Source organism: Staurois parvus, unplaced genomic scaffold (genome assembly GCF_062004578.1).
Source record: "Staurois parvus isolate SC_StPar_1 unplaced genomic scaffold, SC_StPar_1.0 ptg000214l, whole genome shotgun sequence".
In the NCBI taxonomy this organism is placed as follows: Eukaryota; Metazoa; Chordata; class Amphibia; order Anura; family Ranidae; genus Staurois; species Staurois parvus.
In genome coordinates this window covers 488,771-510,674 of record NW_028318010.1, presented here as the reverse complement: position 1 = coordinate 510,674, position 21,904 = coordinate 488,771, and the positions used below count along the sequence as shown (strand labels likewise).

Below are 21,904 nucleotides of genomic sequence, written 5' to 3'. Positions count from 1 at the left end.
CTGCACCGTGTCCGCAGTCTCCGGTCATCTCCTGCACCGTGTCCGCAGTCTCCGGTCATCTCCTGCACCGTGTCCGCAGTCTCCGGTCATCTCCTGCACCGTGTCCGCAGTCTCCGGTCATCTCCTGCACCGTGTCCGCAGTCTCCGGTCATCTCCTGCACCGTGTCCGCAGTCTCCGGTCATCTCCTGCACCGTGTCCGCAGTCTCCGGTCATCTCCTGCACCGTGTCCGCAGTCTCCGGTCATCTCCTGCACCGTGTCCGCAGTCTCCGGTCATCCCCTGCACCGTGTCCGCAGTCTCCGGTCATCTCCTGTACTATGTCTGCAGTCCATTGGTTCAGAATTTTTTTTTCCTGTTCTTCGCCTCTAAAACCTAGGTGCGTCTTATGGTCAGGTGCGTCTTATGGAGCGAAAAATACGGTATCAATTTGGGCTATAATGGATTGGTGCTCAGGATCGCTTGACGTCATCAGACAGTGCAAGGAGAAACAAAGCCCAAATCTCGCGACCTCCAAGATCTCGCGAGATTTGGGCTTTCCTTCTCCCTGTGCTGGCAGAGTGATTTAACACCTGTTTAGATTTGTCATCCAAGTCACAAAATGAAAAGTATGCCGTTTTCAATAAACTTTTGCATAAAATAGTTCATTTGCATTTAATTTTAATGGTTCATCAGAATGTCGGGCAAAATGGTTGGCCCTCGCACATGTTCACTTCATCAAATCTGGCACTCTTCCAAAAACGTTTGGACACCCCTGCCTTAAAGAATTGAGCTCTGTCATTTCAAAGCCATTGTTTCTAATTTTTAGGGACTCTTTAATGACTGGCATAGTACCACTGGATTGGCGTAAGGTCAATGTGGTGCCAATATTTAAAAAGGGGTCAAAATTAGTTAGTTTAACTTCTATAGTTGGGAAGATACTGGAGAGTTTAATAAAAGACCACATAGAGGAGTTCTTGCAGGAAAAAAATAATTTAAGCAACGGACAGCATGGATTCATGAAAGACAGAAGTTGTCAAACAAATCTGATTTCTTTTTATGAGGCGGTGAGCAAAATCTTGCACAGTGGGGTGGCGGTGGACGTGGTATACTTGGATTTTGCAAAAGCGTTTGACACAGTTCCCCACACACGGCTAATGTGTAAGGTAAAGTCTACGGGCTTGGAAAAATCTGTCTGTAAATGGATAGAAAACTGGCTAAAAGATCGTATTCAAAGGGTAGTGGTAATGATTCATACTTTGAATGGTCTAGGGTCGTCAGTGGTGTACCCCAAGGTTCAGTGTTGGGACCCTTACTTTTCAATACATTTATAAACGATATAGGGTCTGGGATTAAAAATCCCATTTCAGTCTTTGCAGATGACACCAAGCTGTGCAGTGGAATAATGTCCTTACAGGATGTCTTCAATTTACAAGCCGACCTCAATGCATTGTTTAATTGGGCACTTATGTGGCAAAAGAGGCTCAATGTTGATAAATGTAAGGTGATGCACTTGGGGGCTAAGAATATGCATGCGTCCTACATACTAGGGGGAGTACAACTGGGGGAATCAATGGTGGAGAAGGATCTAGGGGTACTGGTAGATCACAAGCTTAATAATGGCATGCAATGCCAAGCTGCGGGTTCTAAAGCAAGCAAAAAAGAGGTATAGACTCCAGAGGGAGATATATCATTTTACCTCTGTACAAATCATTAGTAAGACCTCATCTGGAATATGTGGTTTAGTTTTGGGCACCATTTTACAAAAAAAACATTGGGGAACTGGAGAAAGTACAGAGAAGGGCAACCCAACTGATAAGATGCATGGAGGAGCTCAGCTATGAGGAAAGATTAGAGGAACTGAATTTATTCTCTCTTGAGAAGAGGAGATTAAGGGGGGATATGATCAACATGTATAAATACATCAGTGGTTCATATAGTCATCCTGAGGTCATCACAGAGGACAAGGGGGCACTCTTTACATCTGGAGGAAAAGAAATTTAATCTCCAAACACGGAAAGGTTTCTTCACAGTGAGAGCTCTGAAAATGTGGAATAGACTCACTCAAGAGTTGGTTCTGGCCAGCTTGGTGGATTGCTTTAAATAAAGGCCTGGATTCTTTCTTAGATACACAGAATATACAGTCAGGTCCATAAATATTGGGACATCGACACAATTCTAACATTTATGGCTCTATACACCACCACAATGGATTTGAAATGAAACAAACAAGATGTGCTTTAACTGCAGACTGTCAGCTTTAATTTGAGGGTATTTACATCCAAATCAGGTGAACGGTGTAGGAATTACAACAGTTTGCATATGTGCCTCCCACTTGTTAAGGGACCAAAAGTAATGGGACAGAATAATAATCATAAATCAAACTTTCACTTTTTAATACTTGGTTGCAAATCCTTTGCAGTCAATTACAGCCTGAAGTCTGGAACGCATAGACATCACCAGACGCTGGGTTTCATCCCTGGTTATGCTCTGCCAGGCCTCTACTGCAACTGTCTTCAGTTCCTGCTTGTTCTTGGGGCATTTTCCCTTCAGTTTTGTCTTCTGGAAGTGAAATGCATGCTCAATCGGATTCAGGTCAGGTGATTGACTTGGCCATTGCATAACATTCCACTTCTTTCCCTTAAAAAAGCATTTGGCTGAATATGAGCAGATAATATTGCCCGAAACACTTCAGAATTCATCCTGCTGCTTTTGTCAGCAGTCACATCATCAATAAATACAAGAGAACCAGTTCCATTGGTAGCCATACATGCCCACGCCATGACACTACCACCACCATGCTTCACTGATGAGGTGGTATGCTTAGGATCATGAGCAGTTCCTTTCCTTCTCCATACTCTTCTCTTCCCATCACTCTGGTACAAGTTGATCTTGGTCTCATCTGTCCATAGAATGTTGTTCCAGAACTGTGAAGGCTTTTTTAGATGTCGTTTGGCAAACTCTAATCTGGCCTTCCTGTTTTTGAGGCTCACCAATGGTTTACATCTTGTGGTGAACCCTCTGTATTCACTCTGGTGAAGTCTTCTCTTGATTGTTGACTTTGACACACATACACCTACCTCCTGGAGAGTGTACTTCCGTGGTCTTCCGGGTCTTTTGGTGTTGCTGAACTCACCGGTGCGTTCCTTCTTTTTAAGAATGTTCCAAACAGATGTTTTGGCCACGCCTAATGTTTTTGCTATCTCTCTGATGAGTTTGTTTTGTTTTTTCAGCCTAATGATGGCTTGCTTCACTGATAGTGACAGCTCTTTGGATCTCATCTTGAGAGTTGGCAGCAACAGATTCCAAATGCAAATAGCACACTTGAAATGAACTCTGGACCTTTTATCTGCTCATTGTAATTGGGATAATGAGGGAATAACACACCTGGCCATGGAACAGCTGAGAAGCCAATTGTCCCTTTACTTTTGGTCCTTTAACAAGTGGGAGGCACATATGCAAACTGTTGTAATTCCTACACCGTTCACCTGATTTGGATGTAAATACCCTCAAATTAAAGCTGACAGTCTGCAGTTAAAGCACATCTTGTTTGTTTCATGTCAAATCCATTGTGGTGGTGTATAGAGCCAAAAATGTTAGAATTGTGTCAATGTCCCAATATTTATGGACCTGACTGTAACTGGATACTAACATTTATAGGTAAAGTTAATACAGGGAATGTCTGATTGCCTCTCGGGGGATCAGGAACGAATGTTTTCCCCCGCAGGAGCAAATTGGATCATGCTTTGCTTGTTTTTTTTTTGTTTTTTTTGCCTTCTTCTGGATCAACTGTGGGTATAGGATTATAACTTTTTTTTTTTTTTTTTTTGTGGTTAACCCCTAGACGCCGAGTGCATGCAAATATGCAGCCTCTCGGTGTCTGGGCCTTGACGCCAAGTGGCCGCATATTTGCATACCATTTGAAAATACATATGTGCTGAGAGCGAGCGCCCTGCACGCTCCCTGCACGCTCCCTGCACATATGTCCGTGACTCACAGAAAGGTCCCGATCTCCCTTTGCGATCGGGACCTTTTCTGATCATGTGACCGCCATAACAGCGAATCATGGCAGTCACATGACCCTAAAACCCCGCCCTGCCTCCCGTCTTCTGAAACTCTTAAAGGGCTGGGAGGCACCGCGCAAAGGGGTTAAACTAGATGGATTTTTTTTGTAAGGGTTTACAACCACTTTAAGCTCAGAAAGTGAGGAACAATAATACAGGTGAAACTCAAAAAATTAGAATATCGTGCAAAAGTTCATTTATTTCAGTCATGCAACTTAAAAGGTGAAACTAATATATGAGATATACTCATTACATGCAAAACAAGATAGTTCAAGCCGTGATTTGTCATAATTGTGATGATTATAGCTTACAGCTCATGAAAACCCCAAATCCACAATCTCAGAAAATTAGAATATTACATGCAATCAATAAAACAAGGATTGTACATAGAACAATATCGGACCTCTGAAAAGTATAAGCATGCATATGTACTCAGTACTTGGTTTGGGCCCCTTTTGCAGCAATTACTGCCTCAAGGCGGCGTGGCATGGAAGCTATCAGCCTGTGGTACTGCTGAGGTGTTATGGAAGACCAGGATGCTTCAATAGCGGCCTTCAGCTCTTCTGCATTGTTCGGTCTCATGTCTCTCATCTTTCTCTTGGCAATGCCCCATAGATTCTCTATAGGTTTCAGGTCAGGCAAGTTTGCTAGCCAATCAAGCACAGTAATCCCACGGTCATTGAACCAGGTTTTGGTGCTTTTGGCAGTGTGGGCAGGTGCCAAGTCCTGCTGGAAAATGAAGTGAGCATCTCCATAAAGCTCGTCTGCGGAAGGAAGCATGAAGTGCTCCAAAATCTCCTGGTAGACGGCTGCGTTGACCCTGGACTTAATGAAGCACAGTGGACCAACACAATACTCTAATTTTCTGAGATTGTGGATTTGGGGTTTTCATGAGCTGTAAGCCATAATCATCACAATTATGACAAATCACAGCTTGAACTATCTTGCTTTGCATGTAATGAGTCTATCTCATTTATTAGTTTCACCTTTTAAGTTGCATTACTGAAATAAATGAACTTTTGCATGATATTCTAGTTTTTTGAGTTTCACCTGTATAGTAGAGCGTGTGTGCAGTTCTGTTGACCTTTCACCAGTGACACAATCGCTAGTATGACACAGGCCTAAGGGCCAGTTATTGGCTTCTGTCATCAGTGTGTGCAGAACGTTTGACAAATGTGGAATGTTGCTTTTGAATTTGATGTTACAGAATGGTGACTCCTAGCCGATCTGAGATGTCTACTAACACTAACCCTAAAGCAAACATTTTTACTAAAGAAACATTTTTGGATTTGCTGATCTCTCCTCTAAAAATGATGGTTCCCTGGTAAATCTACAGGTATACATTTTTTTGGAGTTGCTGACCAAGAACAAGTATACAGATCAGATATTCTGACTTTGCTATGCCTTTTATTGCTTGGTAGTTCCAGGTATGTTGGGGTGGTTGTTCCAGGTCCAAATTTGAAGCCTGAGACAACCAGAATCTGTATACGTATTATTAAGAAGAACTGAACTCTGAAATCTCTCCCCAAAAATAGTAAAGCACTAATCACCAGTAATGGCTATGGCCTCCCTGTAACTGTTCTTACTATACCACGTCCGCCTCCCTGTAACTGTTCTTACTATGCCACGTCCTGTACTGTGTCTCTGTGTGGAGGTGGCCATCTTGGTAGAGGCAAGACTTCCTCATGTTAGAGCCTTCAGCAAGGAAAACAGTGAGCAACATGGTAGTGATATTACCAAGTCTCAATTCGAATTTTCAAAGACTATGAGACTGTAGATACCCTCTCATCATAGGAAAATTTGTCTTTTCAATCATGTATTCAAGAAAAATATCAATAAATGCAATGCTGTACTGTGGAAAACATAAGTACAATTTTGGCTTGAAAAACTTGTATGCCCTCTAAGCAGAAATGACTTCCTGTAGGCATGTTGTGTAATTGCTAAATATTCTATGACATTGACTTGTGAAATGTTGACCACTTCTCCATGCAAAATTCCATTAGTGCAAGAAATGAGTGGGTTTTTGTTGCTTGCAATGCCCATAACCCTCCTACAAAATTTCATTGGGTATCAAGTCAGGGCTTTGACTAGGACAGTCCATAGCCCTCTATTTTTTCCTTTTGAGCGCTCCCTTAAGGGATTTGCTAGTGTGATTTAGGTCATTATTGTGTTTGAAAGAAGCATTGTAAGCGTTCAACTTACAATTTTGGACAGATGGCCCCACGTTCTCATCGAGTACACTTTCATAAGATGCAGAATGCATAGTTGACTTGATGACCACAAGAGTCCTAGGTCCTGAACAGGAAAGTAATGACAAACCATAACATTCCACTACCATGCTTCACAGTTGGTATGTGGTTCTTCTCCTGAAGTACTGTCTTTGGTCTGCAGCAAACTTGTCTACTGTTACTGTGGCCAAACAACTATATGTTTGATTGATCGCTCTTCAGGACTTTGTTCCAGAAGGCCTGGTTTTTGTTTATGCATTCACTGTAATCTTGCTCTCTTTGTAATGTTTAAAACGCCAACCATTTCCATGGGGTGTACTTACTTTTCCACATGATTGTAAAATTAGCCTATATTTTCCAACTCCGCATTTTCATTTGCTATTTTCTCTTTTCTGACCTACTCCTGCATAGATGAATGGACAGATCAGGAAAGAAAGCGAGGTAGGGGGCACTCATAAACAAATTGACTCCACTTTCATTTATTTACTGCTTACTTGTTGCTTATACCTATTGCTCAAAACAATATGCTCAGTAAATGCTTAGTGGCCAGTTTGGCTAGGTTTCTAGTGCAGTAGGGCAAGGAATGACATAACTTCTTCATATTACATTCCAATATTTTTCTGTTTATTTAGAATTGTTAGAAAAGGGCAAATCCATATGGATAGTGAAAGTACCAAATGCAAGGTGTTCATCTTCCTTTGTTTCAAGCATTTCTTTGCTGAGCATCAATTTAACAGGAAATATGCCAACTACTATTGAATCCTCTGTGTAGTAACATTGTGTGCTGCACACTTTTATACCTTTTTTGTTGTAAGCATTTATTTACTATAGTTAAAGCACAGTACATGCTCAATATTGTGGCTTGCATTTGATAAATGAAACAAAAAATGCAGGTACCTTGTTGGTTAGAAACTGCAATATCCTGCGGAGAATGGATAGCAGTATTCACTTTCCATTGTAAATGGGCATAAATATATGTTGGAGGCAGGGATCATTGAACATCTTTGCCACCAGCTGAGAATAACTTTTATTCATGTTCACACTAGTAATGATTGCAGTAGGAAAACTGCAGGTAAAGTATTAGTTGTATTGGAAATGTTTGGTCAGTTTCAATTCTCCATTATGACACCAAACGTTCATAGCAAATGGTATGCTATTAAAATTGCAGTGGTACATGTGCAGGATAAATGAAACGGGTTGGTCAGTGGCGAAAATGTTAACCGTGAATGCCCCCTCCTCCTCATATATGACTTACTGTAAAATAATTCAGTAGATGCACATGTCCTGATTCATCAAGCTGCAGGACCACTGAAAGCATCTTAAAGTGTGCTTAAGATATGTTAAAGTGGTTTCCCATTCAGTTATAAACAGAATAAAACAAAAGGGAGCAGATGCATAGTGCATTATCAACAGCACTTTATTACAGGACAAAAAGAGTACATACTCGCAAAAGTGGTAACAGCATTGTCCGTGAACCAAGGAACCAAAGCATCTTGCACCTGATGGAACTCTTCTGGTTCAAGTAGATGTCAGATCACCTGCTGAAGTGTTTTGGGGACAAACCCCCTTTTTCAGAACTTTTTGAAAGATTCCCCAATCTTAAGAGGACTGCATCAGCCTAATCATCCAGTCTGGGTAGTGCAATGACAGTTATCACTTGAGACAGTCCTACCTATCTCTCCGGAATCCTTTAGTGCAACGGTGTGAAGATTCTTGAAATTTTATTTAATCATGCCTTAAGTGCTAGTTAGTGTGCCTTAACTGCAATTGCTGTTTGATGAATCAGGAGTGGTCCCTAGTATGACAACCAGACTGGGATATGGGCTCTGTTCTAGGCTATGAATGCTTATCACTAGGCTAGTTTCCTTTAGATTGCATAATGTGGTATGAAGAAGTGAGCTCAGGATTTGCTGGTGTATGGGTTCCTTTTAGAAAAATTGCTGCATCTGCTTTGCCCTGTATTTATTTTATAGTAACACTGCAAACTTGCCAGCTTTGCCTGACATTAAAGGCCTGTCCAACAACCAATAGGGTAATGCATTTTTACCATACACAAAAGTGAAAAAGTATTTGCCCCCTCCTGATTTTTTTTTTTTTTTGCATATTTGTCACATCTAAATTATTCAGATCATCAAATTTTGATTACACAAAGATAGTGGCTGAGTAAATACAAAATGCAGTTTTAAATGATGACTTCATTTATTGAAAAGAAGGGAAAAAAAGCTGTCCAAACCTACCTGACCCTGTGTGAAAAAGTAATTGCCCCCCCCTCTTGCTAAGCCATGAATGAACTGTGATTACCACATTTTTTGGAAGCTGATTGCCAGACCTGTTGAATCAAGAAATCACTGACATAGAAGCTGTCTGACAAAAAGCACACTAAAAGATCTCAAGTTGATATGTATCAGTCTGGAAAGGGTTACAAAGTCTAAGGCTTTGGGACTCCAGCGAATCACAGTGAGAGCCATTATCCACAAATGGAAAAAGTTAGAACAGTGGTAAACCTTCCCAGGAGTGGCCAACCTACCAAAATACTCCAAGAGCACAACGACGACTCATCCAGGAGGTCATAAAAGAACCCAGAACAACATATAAAGACCTGCAGGCCTCACTTGCCTCAGTTAAGGTCAGTGTTCATGGTTCAACAATAAGAAAGAGACTGGGCAAAAATGGCATCCGTGGGAGAATTCCAAGGCAAAAGCCACTGCTAACCAAAAAGAAAAGAAAGGCTCTTCTCACATTTGGCAAAAAACATATTGATTATCCCCAAGACTTTTGGGCAAATATTCTGTGGACCGATGAGGCAAAAGTTGAACTTTTTGGAAGGTGTACATCCCATATCATCTGGCGTAAACCTAACACAGCATTTCATAAAAAGAACATCATACCAACAGTCAAACATTATGATGGTAGTGTGATGGTCTGGGGCTGCTTTGCAGCTTTAGGACCTGGGCGACTTGCCATAATTGATGGAACCATGAATTTTGCGCTCTACCAGAAAATCTTGAAGGAGAATTTTCATCCATCAGTTTATGACCTCAAGCTCAAGCAGACTTGGATTATACAGCATGACAATTTGAAACACACCAGCAAGTCCACCTCTGAATGGCTCAAAAAAACAAAACTAAAGTTTTGGAGTGGTCTAGTCAAAGTCCAGACCTAAATCTGATTTGAGATGCTGTTGCATGACCTTAAACAGGCTATTCATGCTGGAAAACCCTCCAGTGTGGCTGAATTAAAACAATTCTGCAAAGAAGAGTGGGTCAAATTTCCTCCACAGCTATGTGAAAGTCTCTTTGCCAGTTATCGCAAATGCTTGATTGCAGCTGTTGTTGCCAAGGGTGGCACAACCAATTATTAGGTTTAGGGGGCAGTTACTTTTTCACTTGGGCCAGGCAGGTTTGGACAGCTTTTTTACCTTAACTGAAATTGTCATTTTAAAAAAACTGCATTTTGTATTTACTCGGGTTACAGTGCCTTGAAAAAGTATTCATACCCCTTGAAATGTTCCGCATTTTGTCATGTTACATCCAAAAACACATAAATGTATTTTATTGGGATTTTATTTGATAGACCAACACAAAGTGGAAGGAAAATGATAAATGGTTTTCAAAATTTTTTACAAATAAATATGTGAAAGTGTGGCGTGCATTTGTATTCAGTCCCCCTGAGTCAATACTTTTGTAGAACCACCTTTCACTGCAATTACAGCTGCAAGTCTTTTTGGGGATGTCTCTACCAGCTTTGCACATCTAGAGAGTGACATTTTTGCAAAATAGCTCAAGCTCTGTCAGATTGGATGGAGAGCGTCTGAACAGCAATTTTCAAGTTTTGCCACAAATTTTCAATTGGATTTAGGTCTGGACTTTGACTGGGCCATTTTAAAACATGAATATGCTTTTATCTAAACCATCCCATTGTAGTTCTGGCTGTATGATTAGGTTATTGTCCTGCTGGAAGGTAAATTTTCGCCCCAGTCAAGTCTTTTGCAGACTCTAACAGGTTTTCTTCTAAGGGCTCATGTACACGGGGCGTTTGAAAAACTTTTCTGACCGCTGGAAACTGACTGCTAGAAAACGTAGGTTAAAAACGTCCGTTTAGCCGTGTTTACCTACTGCATTTATGCGCGTTTAGAAGCATTTTTAAAAGCCTCGAGAGATCCTCCCAAATGCCCAGAATGCACTGAAAAATAGTAAATAATTAACTATTTCAGACATTTTGTGAGAAACAGTGCAGAAGCAGAGAGAACACTACTTTCTGATGGGTGTTGCAACTGGAGCAAAAGTGGCTTGTGAAACATGCTTGGCACTTTGGGAGGAGCTACATAGTGATGTAATGCCTCCGGATGCATTCTGGAGTGCACACAACACTCCTTGTGCTTTTTTGCTGTGTTTTGATGTGTTCCACTACAGTTCTGTGCAGAAATAATGCAGCACATTCTACCATTTTTTTCCTGCATGCGAAACCTGGAACGTACTGCACTGGTGTACTAGGTCCATTTGAATACATGGAAAATGCCGTGCATGCATTTTTGATGATGAAAAAAGGCTCTGGACAGTATCTGGATATGGACCAGCCCAAAAAAGCATCTAAACGCAAACACGCATAAACGCCTTTACACGCGGTTACAAGCGTTTGGCGTTTAAAACGCCAGTAAACTCTACTCCTAAACTGAGTGCTTTCAAAAAAATGCCTGTAACCTCAACTGCCTGTAAACTACTGAAAATTACTATGTGTACATGGTCACATAGGAAAACATAAAGGAGAGTTCAGGGGCTGCTGAAAAAAATGCACAACTGCTCCTAAAGTTTAGTTTAGCAGCTGCAGTGTACATGAGCCCTAAGATTGTCCTGTATTTGGCTCCATCCATCTTCCGATCAACTCTGACCATCTTCCCTGTCCCTGAAGAAAAGCATCCCCACACCATGATGCTGCCACCCCCATGTTTCACGGTGGGGGTGGTGTGTTCAGGGTGATGTGCAGTGTTAGTTTTCCATCACAAATAGCGTTTTGCTTTTAGGCCAGAAAGTTCAGTTTTGGTCTCATCTGACCAGAGTACCTTCTTCCACGTTTGCTGTGTCCCCCACATGGCTTCTCACAAACTGCAAATGAGACTTCTTATGGCTTTCTTTCAACAATGGCTTTCTTCTTTCCACTCTTCCATAAAGGTCGGATTTGTGGAGTGCACAACTAATAGTTGTCCTGTGGACAGATTCTCCCACCTGAGTGGTGGATCTCTGCAGCTCCTCCAGAGTTATCATGACCCTCTTGGCTGCTTCACTGATGCTCTCCTTGCATGGCCTGTCAGTTTAGGTGGATGGCCATGTCTTGGTAGGTTTGCAGTTGTGCCATACTTTTTTCCATTTTCAGATGATGGATTGAACAGTGCTCCATGATGTTCAAAGCTTGGGATATTTTTATAACCTAACCCTGCTTTAAACTTCTTCACAACTTTCTCCCTGACCTGTCTGGTGTGTTCCTTGGCCTTCATGATGCTGTTTGTTCACTAATGTTCTCCAAAAAACCTCTGAGGGCTTCACAGAACAGCTGTATTTATACTGAGATTAAATTACATACAGTCGGACTCTATTTACTAGTTAGGTGACTGCTGGAGGCAATTGGTTCCACTAAGTTTTAGTTAGGGGGGCTGAACACAAATGCATGCCACACTTTTCAGATATTTATTTGTAAAAAATGTTGAAAACCATTTATAATTTTTCTTCCACTGCACAATTACGTGCCACTTTGTGTCAGTCTATCACATAAAATCCTAATAAAAATACATTTACAATTTTGGTTGTAACATAACAAAATGTGGAAAATTTTAAGGGGTATAAATACTTTTTCAAGTCACTGTATCTTTGTGTAGTATTAAAATTGTTTGATCTGAATCCTTTAAGTGTGACAAGTGTGTGTTTGTGTGTGGGAGGAAGGGGGCAAATACTTTTTCACAGCACTGTAGGTGTTGTTGGGCAGTTTTTTGTGTAGGTGAGTTGCAGACCATTGTCAATTGTGACCCAGAATTTGACTTGGCAGTTCTGGTAAGTAGAAAATTAGCTGTTTATCAAATGCAAAAGCAGAGCGTTGCTCTTAAAGTGCACCTTTTACTTAATTAAACAAACGCTGTCAAGGAGTGTACTCATGAAAGTAGACAACTGTACTTAGTTCTTCCAGTGCTAAAGATCTATGATTTAAATTCATGGTTTGGAACATTTCAACTTCTGTGTCCCCGTGTTGTTTTACAGTTACCATGGAAGTGCAACAAGAATAGGTTGTGGGGGTGTTAGATGTGATGGGTTATTGAGTATCACATATCATCACTGGAACTAACACCAAACTCATCCACTATGGTACCTCTTTCCAACCGGGCCTTAATGATGTGCTGGTGGGGTTAGAACTGGTATGTGGGTTCATGATTTTATTAGTGTGGAAGTCGGGACTTTACATTACCCTTCTAAAACACCTCAAAGCTTTCATAATTGAAAACAATGGAGGAGCAGTGCCTTCCCATTTTCCTTGCAGCATGTTTTCTTAAGCACTACAGGTGATCTTTAATTAGCTTTATATCATCTCTATATGAAATGCTTTATATCCCTAATTCGATGGATTGATGAATCTGTTTGTTTTTTCTTTTTTTATTATTGCTTATGATTGAACACCATTTGTCTTACAGTTATGAATGATATTATCACAACAATGTTTAACAAGAAGTTCATGGAAGAACTATTTAAACCACAAGAGCTGTACTCCAAGAAAGCCCTCAGGACAGTTTTTGACCGCTTGGCCCATGCTTCTATCATGAGGCTTAACCAAGCTAGTATGGACAAGGTATTGTACCCACCATTCACACTGAATTGTTTTGTTTAAAAAAATTAGCAGTGTAGGAATGATTACATTTTATGATATTCTACTGAGGAATACATTTTCATCTTTGCAACATGGATGACTTTTTCAATTCAAAAGCTGCATTCTTTACTTGCACTCTGTGCAATGCAAAAATCCTAAGCACTCAACCCACCTAGTCAGCACAAAAAGTGTTTTTATTGCATGCGCCCTGTGGGGCACATGTATGAAAACTGTCTTTTTGTTTACTATTTTTTTTAACACCATTTAGGGAATCATTTATATTTTGTATGCATTTTGAGAAGTTAGCTGCTTTGAAAATGAACATATCTTTGTGTACTTAAAGGAGAAGTACAGCCAAAGCTTTTTTGGCTGTACTTCTGCTGTGGATCACAGGAATGCAGTTCGTTCTGCACTCCTGTAACCCATTTTCAGCTGACAGCAGACTGAAGTCTGCTGTCGGCTGACGTCACTCGGTCCAGACTGGGGAAAGATCCCAACTTCAAAGTCGGGATCCAGCCCAGAGTCTGGAGCGCCACCTGGCTCAGACTCTTCTTAGAGAACTACTGAGAGTCTGAGCCAGCTGATCCCTCCCCCTCCACAGCCCAGCGCTCCGGTGAGCGCTTGGGGGGCAGAGCAGAGAGTGGTGACTGACAGTCCCGCACTTTGCTCAGAGCAGCTGTGAGAACTCGGCGTTCATGTGATCGCTGAGTTCTCACTCTTACAGCCGGCAGGAGACAGATGCAGCATCGGACCGATGCTGCATCCACCTAGGTAAGTGTAACTGGGCAAAAAAAAAAAAGCTCTACTTCTCATGATAATGCCAAACCTGTCACTTTGGTTGCAAAGCAGGCCGAAAGATTAATGGTGACATATTTGCATGTAAAACACACATGCAAACTGTTGATCTGAGATGCAGCTGGGTTACTAAATGTTCTCTTGTCATGTGACTTATGACAGTCACCCTGTCACATGACACAGTGTGTGGGGAGTGCTTCTCACTCATGCACACCAGTTTCCCTCTGACAGCTAGCTGCGATAACAAGATTTCTCATTGATTACCGCTATGCTTTGTGAGGTTTCCAAGCTTAGAGAAAGCAATAGGCAGCAGGTGAAAGCAAGATCTAAGAAAACATGTACAAGACTGTTATTGGGACAATTTAAATGTCAGGGTGAGGGCTTGGGTTTTGTAAATCAGGAAGCATTGGAGCCAGAGGATCAACATCACAGACAGGGAACTATTAATTTAATATTAAAGGGATAGTTCACCTTTACCAAGGAACTGCCTATATAGGCAGGTAAGGGGTGTCTATAGATAAAAACAAGCTGCAGCTTTGACTAAAGTTGAAAAATAACCTTCCTATAGGTGTAGGCCATTTATGTACCTCATGAAGTCTGACTGGAATACTCCCAGGATGTTGCTAAGTGGAGGCCCAGTTATTACTGTTCACCCCCTCCATCACAGGAGTGAGCTCCTAGGTGCCGAGCTCAGAGTTACTGTATCAGGGAAGAGAGAGAGCATGGGAGGAGGACTGAATCAGAGAAAAGCTTGCTCCTATGATGGTGGGGGTGAACAGTAATGATTAGGTCTCACTTAGCAAAGTCCTGGAAGTACTTGGCAACGTCCTGGGAGTATTCCAGTCAGGCTTCACGAGGTACGTAAATGGCCTACACCTATAGCAAGGAAATTATTCATCTTTGGTCAGAGACACACAGTTTTTTTTTATCCACAGATGCCCTGTCAGGGCTCCGGGTATGACCAGAGGTGTGTGGACTGACACAGGGAAACGCAGGCTTCAGATATGGTATAAACAATATGATTTATTAAGACTAACAATACAAAACACAGTGCAAAACTAAACATAAACACAGTGCAAACAAACCAAACCACCTACAGATAACAATACATACAATGCAAGAGTCGTCAGGCAGGCCGGGTCAGTAGCAAACGGGTAAACGGAGTACCAGGAACAGGCGGGAGAGTGGTCGGGGTCACAAGCTGGGTTCAGTAACTCACGGGCAGCGCGGTGCAGAGGGTCAGGCAGAGAATGGTCAGCGTCACAAGCAAGGGATCAAATAGGAGAAGTCAGCAGAGGTCAGGATCAGGCAGGGTCGGCAACAAGTCAGGCAGAAACAGGAACAGGAAAAACAGGATACAAGATACAGGGGCCCATGGAAAAACACACACCAAGGCCCTGACTGTGAGTCTGGCCATTCCTTAAATACAACCCCTGCAATCAGCTTCAGGTGTTTGGCTGACTGCAGGGGTGAGTCTCTGATTGCTGAGAGCACCCGCTGGCCAGCCCTGGTACTGCAGCCCACAAGGCAGGTGAGTCCCACCATTATTGGCAAGTCCATTCCTGACATGCCCTTTACCTGTATAGGCAGTTCTTTGGTGAAGGTGGACTTTCCCTTTAACCACTTGCTAACCGTGCTATAGCCGAATGACAGCTACAGCGCGGTTGTCCAGTTTTGGCGCGCACCTGGCGATCTCCATGATCGCTGTATCCTATGGACACAGCTGATCAAGTGATAAGGTAAAAGGCCAATCACAGCTGCCTTTTACCACGTGATCAGCTGTGTCCAATGACACAGCAGATCATGGAGTAAATACAGTTGCCGGTGAGGAAATTACTGCCAATAACCAACAAATGTGACAGAACAGATCGGCACTGATGATCAGTGTTCTAATGATCAGTGCCCAGCAGTGCCACCCATCAGTGCTGTACAAGCAGTTGTGCCCAGCAGTGCTGCCAGTCAGTTCTGTCAGTGCTGTCAGTCAGCGCCGCCCGTCAGTGCCACCTATCAGTGACCATCAGCTCCACCTATCAGTGACCATCATTGCTGCATATCAGTGCAGCATCATCAATGCCCACCAGTGCCACCTCATCAGTGCTGCTTATCCGTGCCACCTCATCAGTGCCCATCGTTGCTGCCTATCAGTGCAGGCTCATCAACACACATCAGTGAAGGAGAAAAATTACCTGTTTCCAAATTTTATAATAGAAACAAAGAAAAACTTTTTTTTCCAAATTTTTAGCTATTTTTTTGTTTATAGTGCAAAAAATAAAGCACCCAGTGACGAATAAATACCACCAAAAGAAATCTCTATTTGTGTGAAAAAAATGCTAAAAATTTCATATGGGTACAATGTAGCATGACTGCGCAATTGTCATTCAAAGTGCGACAGCACTGAAAGTTGAAAATTTGGCTGGGCACGAAGGGGGTAGAAGTGTCCAGTAGGCAAGTGGTTACGAGTGAAAAAGACCCCAAACCTCTTCCTTACCATTAAATGCAGAAGATGAAAAAAACGTTTTTTGAACTTTTGCTTTAAAAAAACTTTTCCCAGTGGCCCGATGTGACGTCATGATGCCGCTCCGGTCCTCCATCATGATAGAGGTGTTCAAAGACCATAGAGTCTTTCATCGTCACCATCTTGAGAAGGCCGCACCGATGGATCATTTCTTGGGCTGGCTGGCATTAACCGTAAGCCCGAGAAACACTGGGCAGCAGTGAGGGGGGGGGGGGACATCCCCCTCCGCTGCTATGGAAAGCGATCTAGGGGCTCAAGAGAAAAACTTTTTTTCTTTTTGTAAATTTTTTGCTCTTTTTTTGTTTATAATGCAAAAAATAACACACCCAGTGGCAATTAAATACCTCCAAAAGAAATCTCTATTTGTGTGAAAAAAATTATAAAAATGTCATATGGGTACAGTGTAGCATGACCGTGCAAATGTCATTCAAAGTGCGACAGCGCTGAAAGCTGAAAATTGGCCTGGGCAGGAACGGGGTAAAAGTGCTAGGCAGGCAAGTGGTTAAAGAAGTCAGTAACGGCAATCTATGCATCTTTCTCATGAACATTTTTTCTAGTATATCATTTTTTTTTTCTTTTTTTATGTTTTGAATACAAAATAACTCCAAGAAGTGTAATTTGTTCACCAGCAGTAGACTATTTACTATACATTTTAACATCAAAACAATGGTGGGGAGATGTGTAGTGCAAGATAGTATATAAAGAAAGTGAAATTTCCCATTTTTGTACAACAGGTCAGAATACAAAACCATTTAGATTTCCCATTTCTACACAACAATTTTTATTGTGCCACCACAATGTTTCCCCTCTAATAAATTGGAATACATTGTTTTTATAGTTTGTTATTAGTGCTCAAGCCTTATTGGAAGGTAGACTGCCTACACATCCACAGTTGTCATGGTTGAGTTTACCTTTATATTTTATGCTGTGTTGCTGTTCAGTGTTTATTTTTAATAACAATCTTCAATCCTTAGATTTCTATTGCATCTAATATACGATTTGATTTGCTCTTCTTTTATGAGTGCAGCTCTATGACTTGATGACTATGGCCTTCAAATATCAAGTTCTGTTGTGTCCTCGTCCCAAGGATATCTTACTAGTTACCTTTAATCACATGGATGCTATCAAAGACTTTATCCGGGATTCTCCAAGTATTCTGAACCAAGTGGATGAGACTTTCCGGCAGTTGATTGATGTAAGAAGGGGATTTAATAATAAATATAGACAATGTGTGGGAAATGTTTGTGTTGTCCAGTCAGTAAAATAATGGGGGAACCTAATGCATGAATGTGTTGAGTTTGTGACCCTGAAGAGAGAGCGGCTAATGGCATGCAGACATTTAAGACGTTGTGTTGCTGGTATCCTTGCACTGCTTCATAAAGGCAACCAATGGCTATTGTAGCTGAGCTGATGCTTGGCAGACTTGAATTGTCAGTTGTAAAGTACGGTTACTTCCTTCAAAGCCCAACTTCCATTTTATAATTGTCTCAGGATGTCTCAAGTTTTCTGCGCACAGCACACATATGGGACAAGTGGTGTTCCTACCTCCTGTGAGAACACAGTTTGCACGTTAGCATAGGTAGTACGTTACTACAACATTCCAGTCTTTTTATGTCTTTTTCCTCGGGCCAACAAAGTATTGTTTAGAAACATATGTTTTATATGCATAATGTTAAATGTCTAGATAAGAAGTCCTAAATATGTTTTATTTGTAGTGCTTATAATTTCTACATGTCATTATTCCCATAGATGTACAACTGTCTACCTGCAGGTGAGTTTCAACTGATCAGGCAAACTTTGCTTATCTTCTTCCAGGATATGCACATTAGGGTAAGACTTTTTTTTTTAACTGTAGATTTATACCATGTAATGTTTCTATTCTTAGCCTGATCTCTGTGCTTCTCTAAACACTGCAGGGGTTGGTAAGGTGTTGTGCATAGCTTCATAAACATCACAGCACCTTGCCTCAGTAGTTCTCTTAAAGTGTTATTAAACCCCAAGAGTAAAATCAGTCTGTATATGCAGTATAGTTGTTTTTTTTTTTATTTAAATATTTATTAATTTTTCAGATAAACAAACAAGTTATACAAACATACTCATTAAAACCTTAGCATATTATCAAAACATTTATCGTTTCATCCCTCTCCCACCCCTCCCCCTACCTATATACCCCCCATCCACATCTAATCCCTAACCCCTTCTGCTCTGCATTTTCATGTTCATTTCTAGAGATCGTAATCCCTATAAAAGAAAAACAAAATATGTTTCCATATTATTCTATGTTAATCCCCCATAACCTCTAAGGCTAGCCTTGACTTTTTGAATTCCTCCCATTTGTTCCATCTTGTATGGTGACTCTCCATCTTATCTTCATTCAAATGATAAAGTTCCTCCAATTTACATATTTGATCCACCCTATCCACCCAGTCTTTTATTATCGGCACCTCCTGTCTCCTCCAATACTTGGGTATTAGTCCCTTTGCTGCAAGTATCTGGGTCTACTAGAATATCAACCTCTGTAATTTTCTGAATCAAGCTTACTATTTTCCCCCAATACTCTTGTATTTTAGAACACTCCCACCATATGTGATACATTGTGCCTCTACCTCCACATCCACACCAACATAAAGGTGAATGGTCTCCACTCAATCTGTGTGCCACACTCGGTGTGATATACCATCTTGCCAAACACTTATAATTCATTTCTACCTCCTGCATATTTATATTTCCATGGATTATTCTATAAATTTTCCTCTGTTTTTCCGCATCTATTGTTACTTCTATTTCTCTTTCCCATTTTTCTATATATGGAGGACTTATATCTGCGTTTATTTCAGTGAGAATCTTATATATTTTAGAGGTTCCGTGTTTCCTATCTCCCCGTGTACCTAATAAGTGCTCAAAAGGATTCCAATCCTCTTATCCCTAAAGGCATTGGAAGCTTTCCTATTAAGTGTTTCAATTGAAAATAACGCCACTCATCCATTCTCGTAAAAACTTCTTCTTTTTTTTTTTCCAATTCCTTAAGTGATCCTATTTCCTTCCCCACCATTATATCCCTTAATTGCTTAATTGTGCATCTTCCTTCTTAATCCACTTCGCTGTGATACCGTCTTTACCTGGGGGGAAAAACTCTGTGCACCCTAAGGGCAATAACAGTGAATTATATTCCCATCCCATCTGTTTGTGTAAAATATCCCAAACTCTTAAAACAATAAATGTGAACAAACTTGTACTGTCTGCTAAGCCTGCTAATGTCTGCTAAAACATGCTATTTATACTCACTGTAGAACCTAAGGGGTTCTGCATTGTGTAAAAAAGCTGTTTGATCCTGACTTCTCTGCCCCTCCTCTTGTTCAAATGTCCATGCTGATAAGACAGACTGAACCCGTAGCCCTTCTGCACATGCTCTGTTTAGTGTGTATTGCTAGAGAGGTTTTTTTTTTTCTTGGGTGAGTGCATGTGATCAACACAGGGCCAATTAGCACTGTCCTGACCGAGGTCAGGAGTTCTGTATCCTCCTAGAGCAGAAAGAAAACTCCTCCTACAAGCTTTAACCAGTGCTCAGCTGAAGTCACAAGACTGCTCTAACTGCTGATGAGAAAAGGTATTAAGCAGTTTATATTTACTAAAATAATTGCATTTTCATGATGTGTGTATTGTGGGAGACCAGATATCGTGAATGCAGGGTATTGGGTTTTGTAACACTTTAAGAATCCTCAGCCCCCCTGATGCAAAAAAAGGACTGGCTCTTGGGAAGAGTTAAGCAAATAAACGCCTTGTTGGGTGGATGTCAGTCTGGAGGAGTGGGCAGTCCTAGGCAGGCTATATTTGCATGCAGACCTCCTTAGGTCAGATCTACATGTGATGCTGAGTCTACTATTGAAAGAACTGAAATCCAATGAATGAAAGGGGCAGGTCAGGCTAGGTAATGCTGAACATTCCTGCAGCCAGGAAGTTAGGCGGGCTCTATCTGACTTGCTGCAGCATTTAATGCACAATTTCAGTACATGACTGGAACCTGTACAGTTATAAAAGAGGGAAAGTAAGGCTGGATTTCAGTGTTAATACTGGAAAAAAAAGTTTGGCCTTGAGCTTTACTTTTCATATAAATATAAGTTTGTACAGAGGATCTATGAATGATAATGACTTCTATGTTGAAAACATAATTTTCAGGATCTTAATAGAGCTGAATTGGTTCCACTGTATCTGTTGTTATCTGATACTGCTATTTCACTGATATAAACCACTAGTCAAATACAAATTATTATTATTATATTATACAGTATTTATAAAGCGCCAATAGTTCGCTCAGCGCTGTACATTACAAAGGGGGACAGAACATGTGACAGAACAATACCAATACAATGCAAAACATGAGGGGATTGAGGGCCCTGCTCTTTCGAGCTTACAATTAACATTTTCTAATGTTTTATAAAGTTAACTTTCTATCTAGTAATCTTGTTGGAGCATTTCAAAATCACCTCCCTTTCCCTGGCTTGAAATGGTTTGTAATTTCAAAGACGTTGGGCTATACAATAACTTAATTCAGCTAACAGTATAATATGAGCCTGATCTCAATCCAGCACTGTGCATGAGATCCTCAGCTCTCCCAAGTCCCTTCTCATTGGCTCAGACACAGCAGCGGGAGCCATTGGTTCCTGCTGGTGTCAATCACAGCCAGTGAGGAGGGAGCAGGGGGTCGGGTACTTGAAGGGGGGAGGAACAAAGTGTGCCAGCGGGGGACCTGAGTAGAGTAGGATCAAGGATGCTCTGTGCAAAACCATTACACAAAGCAGGTAAGTATGACATCTTCCAGCTTCTAAAGTGCAGTAAAAGAATGATAAGTAACATAAGACTTGTTTCCATTGGTACCTAGAGCAGTTTTTAGATATACCTTCGATATTTAAGGTGTCCGAGTTGCTTTTAGCAACCAGTCAGATTCAAGCTGACATTTTCTTGAGCCCATAAAAAACCAAGGGGAAAACAAAATGAAAGGATGTGACTTGACTTGGGAAGCAAGTGCTTTTACATTTGACTTTGAAAATCCATGTTTTTTTTTGGCAGTTTCCTTAACCTCTCTAGCGGTATTCCGAGTGTAGCTCGGGGTAAAATGTCTATACCAAAAGCGGTAACCCCAAGCTACACTCGGGCTTACCATGCAGCACTGCATAGGGAGTCCCTGCAGCACTTACCTTGTCCTTGGCTCCCGCGATGTGTCCCCTGCAGCGCCCCCGGCCATCTCCTCCGTCTGATGCCGGCATCCGGCTCCTGTGTTCCGGTCCCCGTGACGTCGGGACGTACGGGCGCTGGCGGCGGGAAATTTGAAAGTTTAAAAAAAAGTCATTTTTTTCAAAACGATTCTACATAGTAAAACATTGCTGTTTCAACCCATTTCACATACATTTTGTCCCTAGTGCTCTGTCCTGTGCCCTGCCTGCATTTTGATTGTTCTTTCTGCCTGGAAAAAAAGAAAAGTC

At 41.4% G+C, this 21,904-nt stretch overlaps 1 protein-coding gene across 1 annotated transcript in view; it reads left to right on the top strand.

Moving 5' to 3' along the window:
- OSCP1 (organic solute carrier partner 1) overlaps positions 1-21,904 on the top strand; it is a 39,789-nt gene that overhangs the window by 4,571 nt on the left and 13,314 nt on the right. The window contains exons 2-4 of the mRNA XM_089678982.1: positions 12,942-13,096; positions 17,452-17,619; positions 18,174-18,254. Coding sequence (XP_089535108.1) covers positions 12,942-13,096; positions 17,452-17,619; positions 18,174-18,254 — 404 coding nt within the window. The remainder of the gene's footprint in view (positions 1-12,941; positions 13,097-17,451; positions 17,620-18,173; positions 18,255-21,904) is intronic.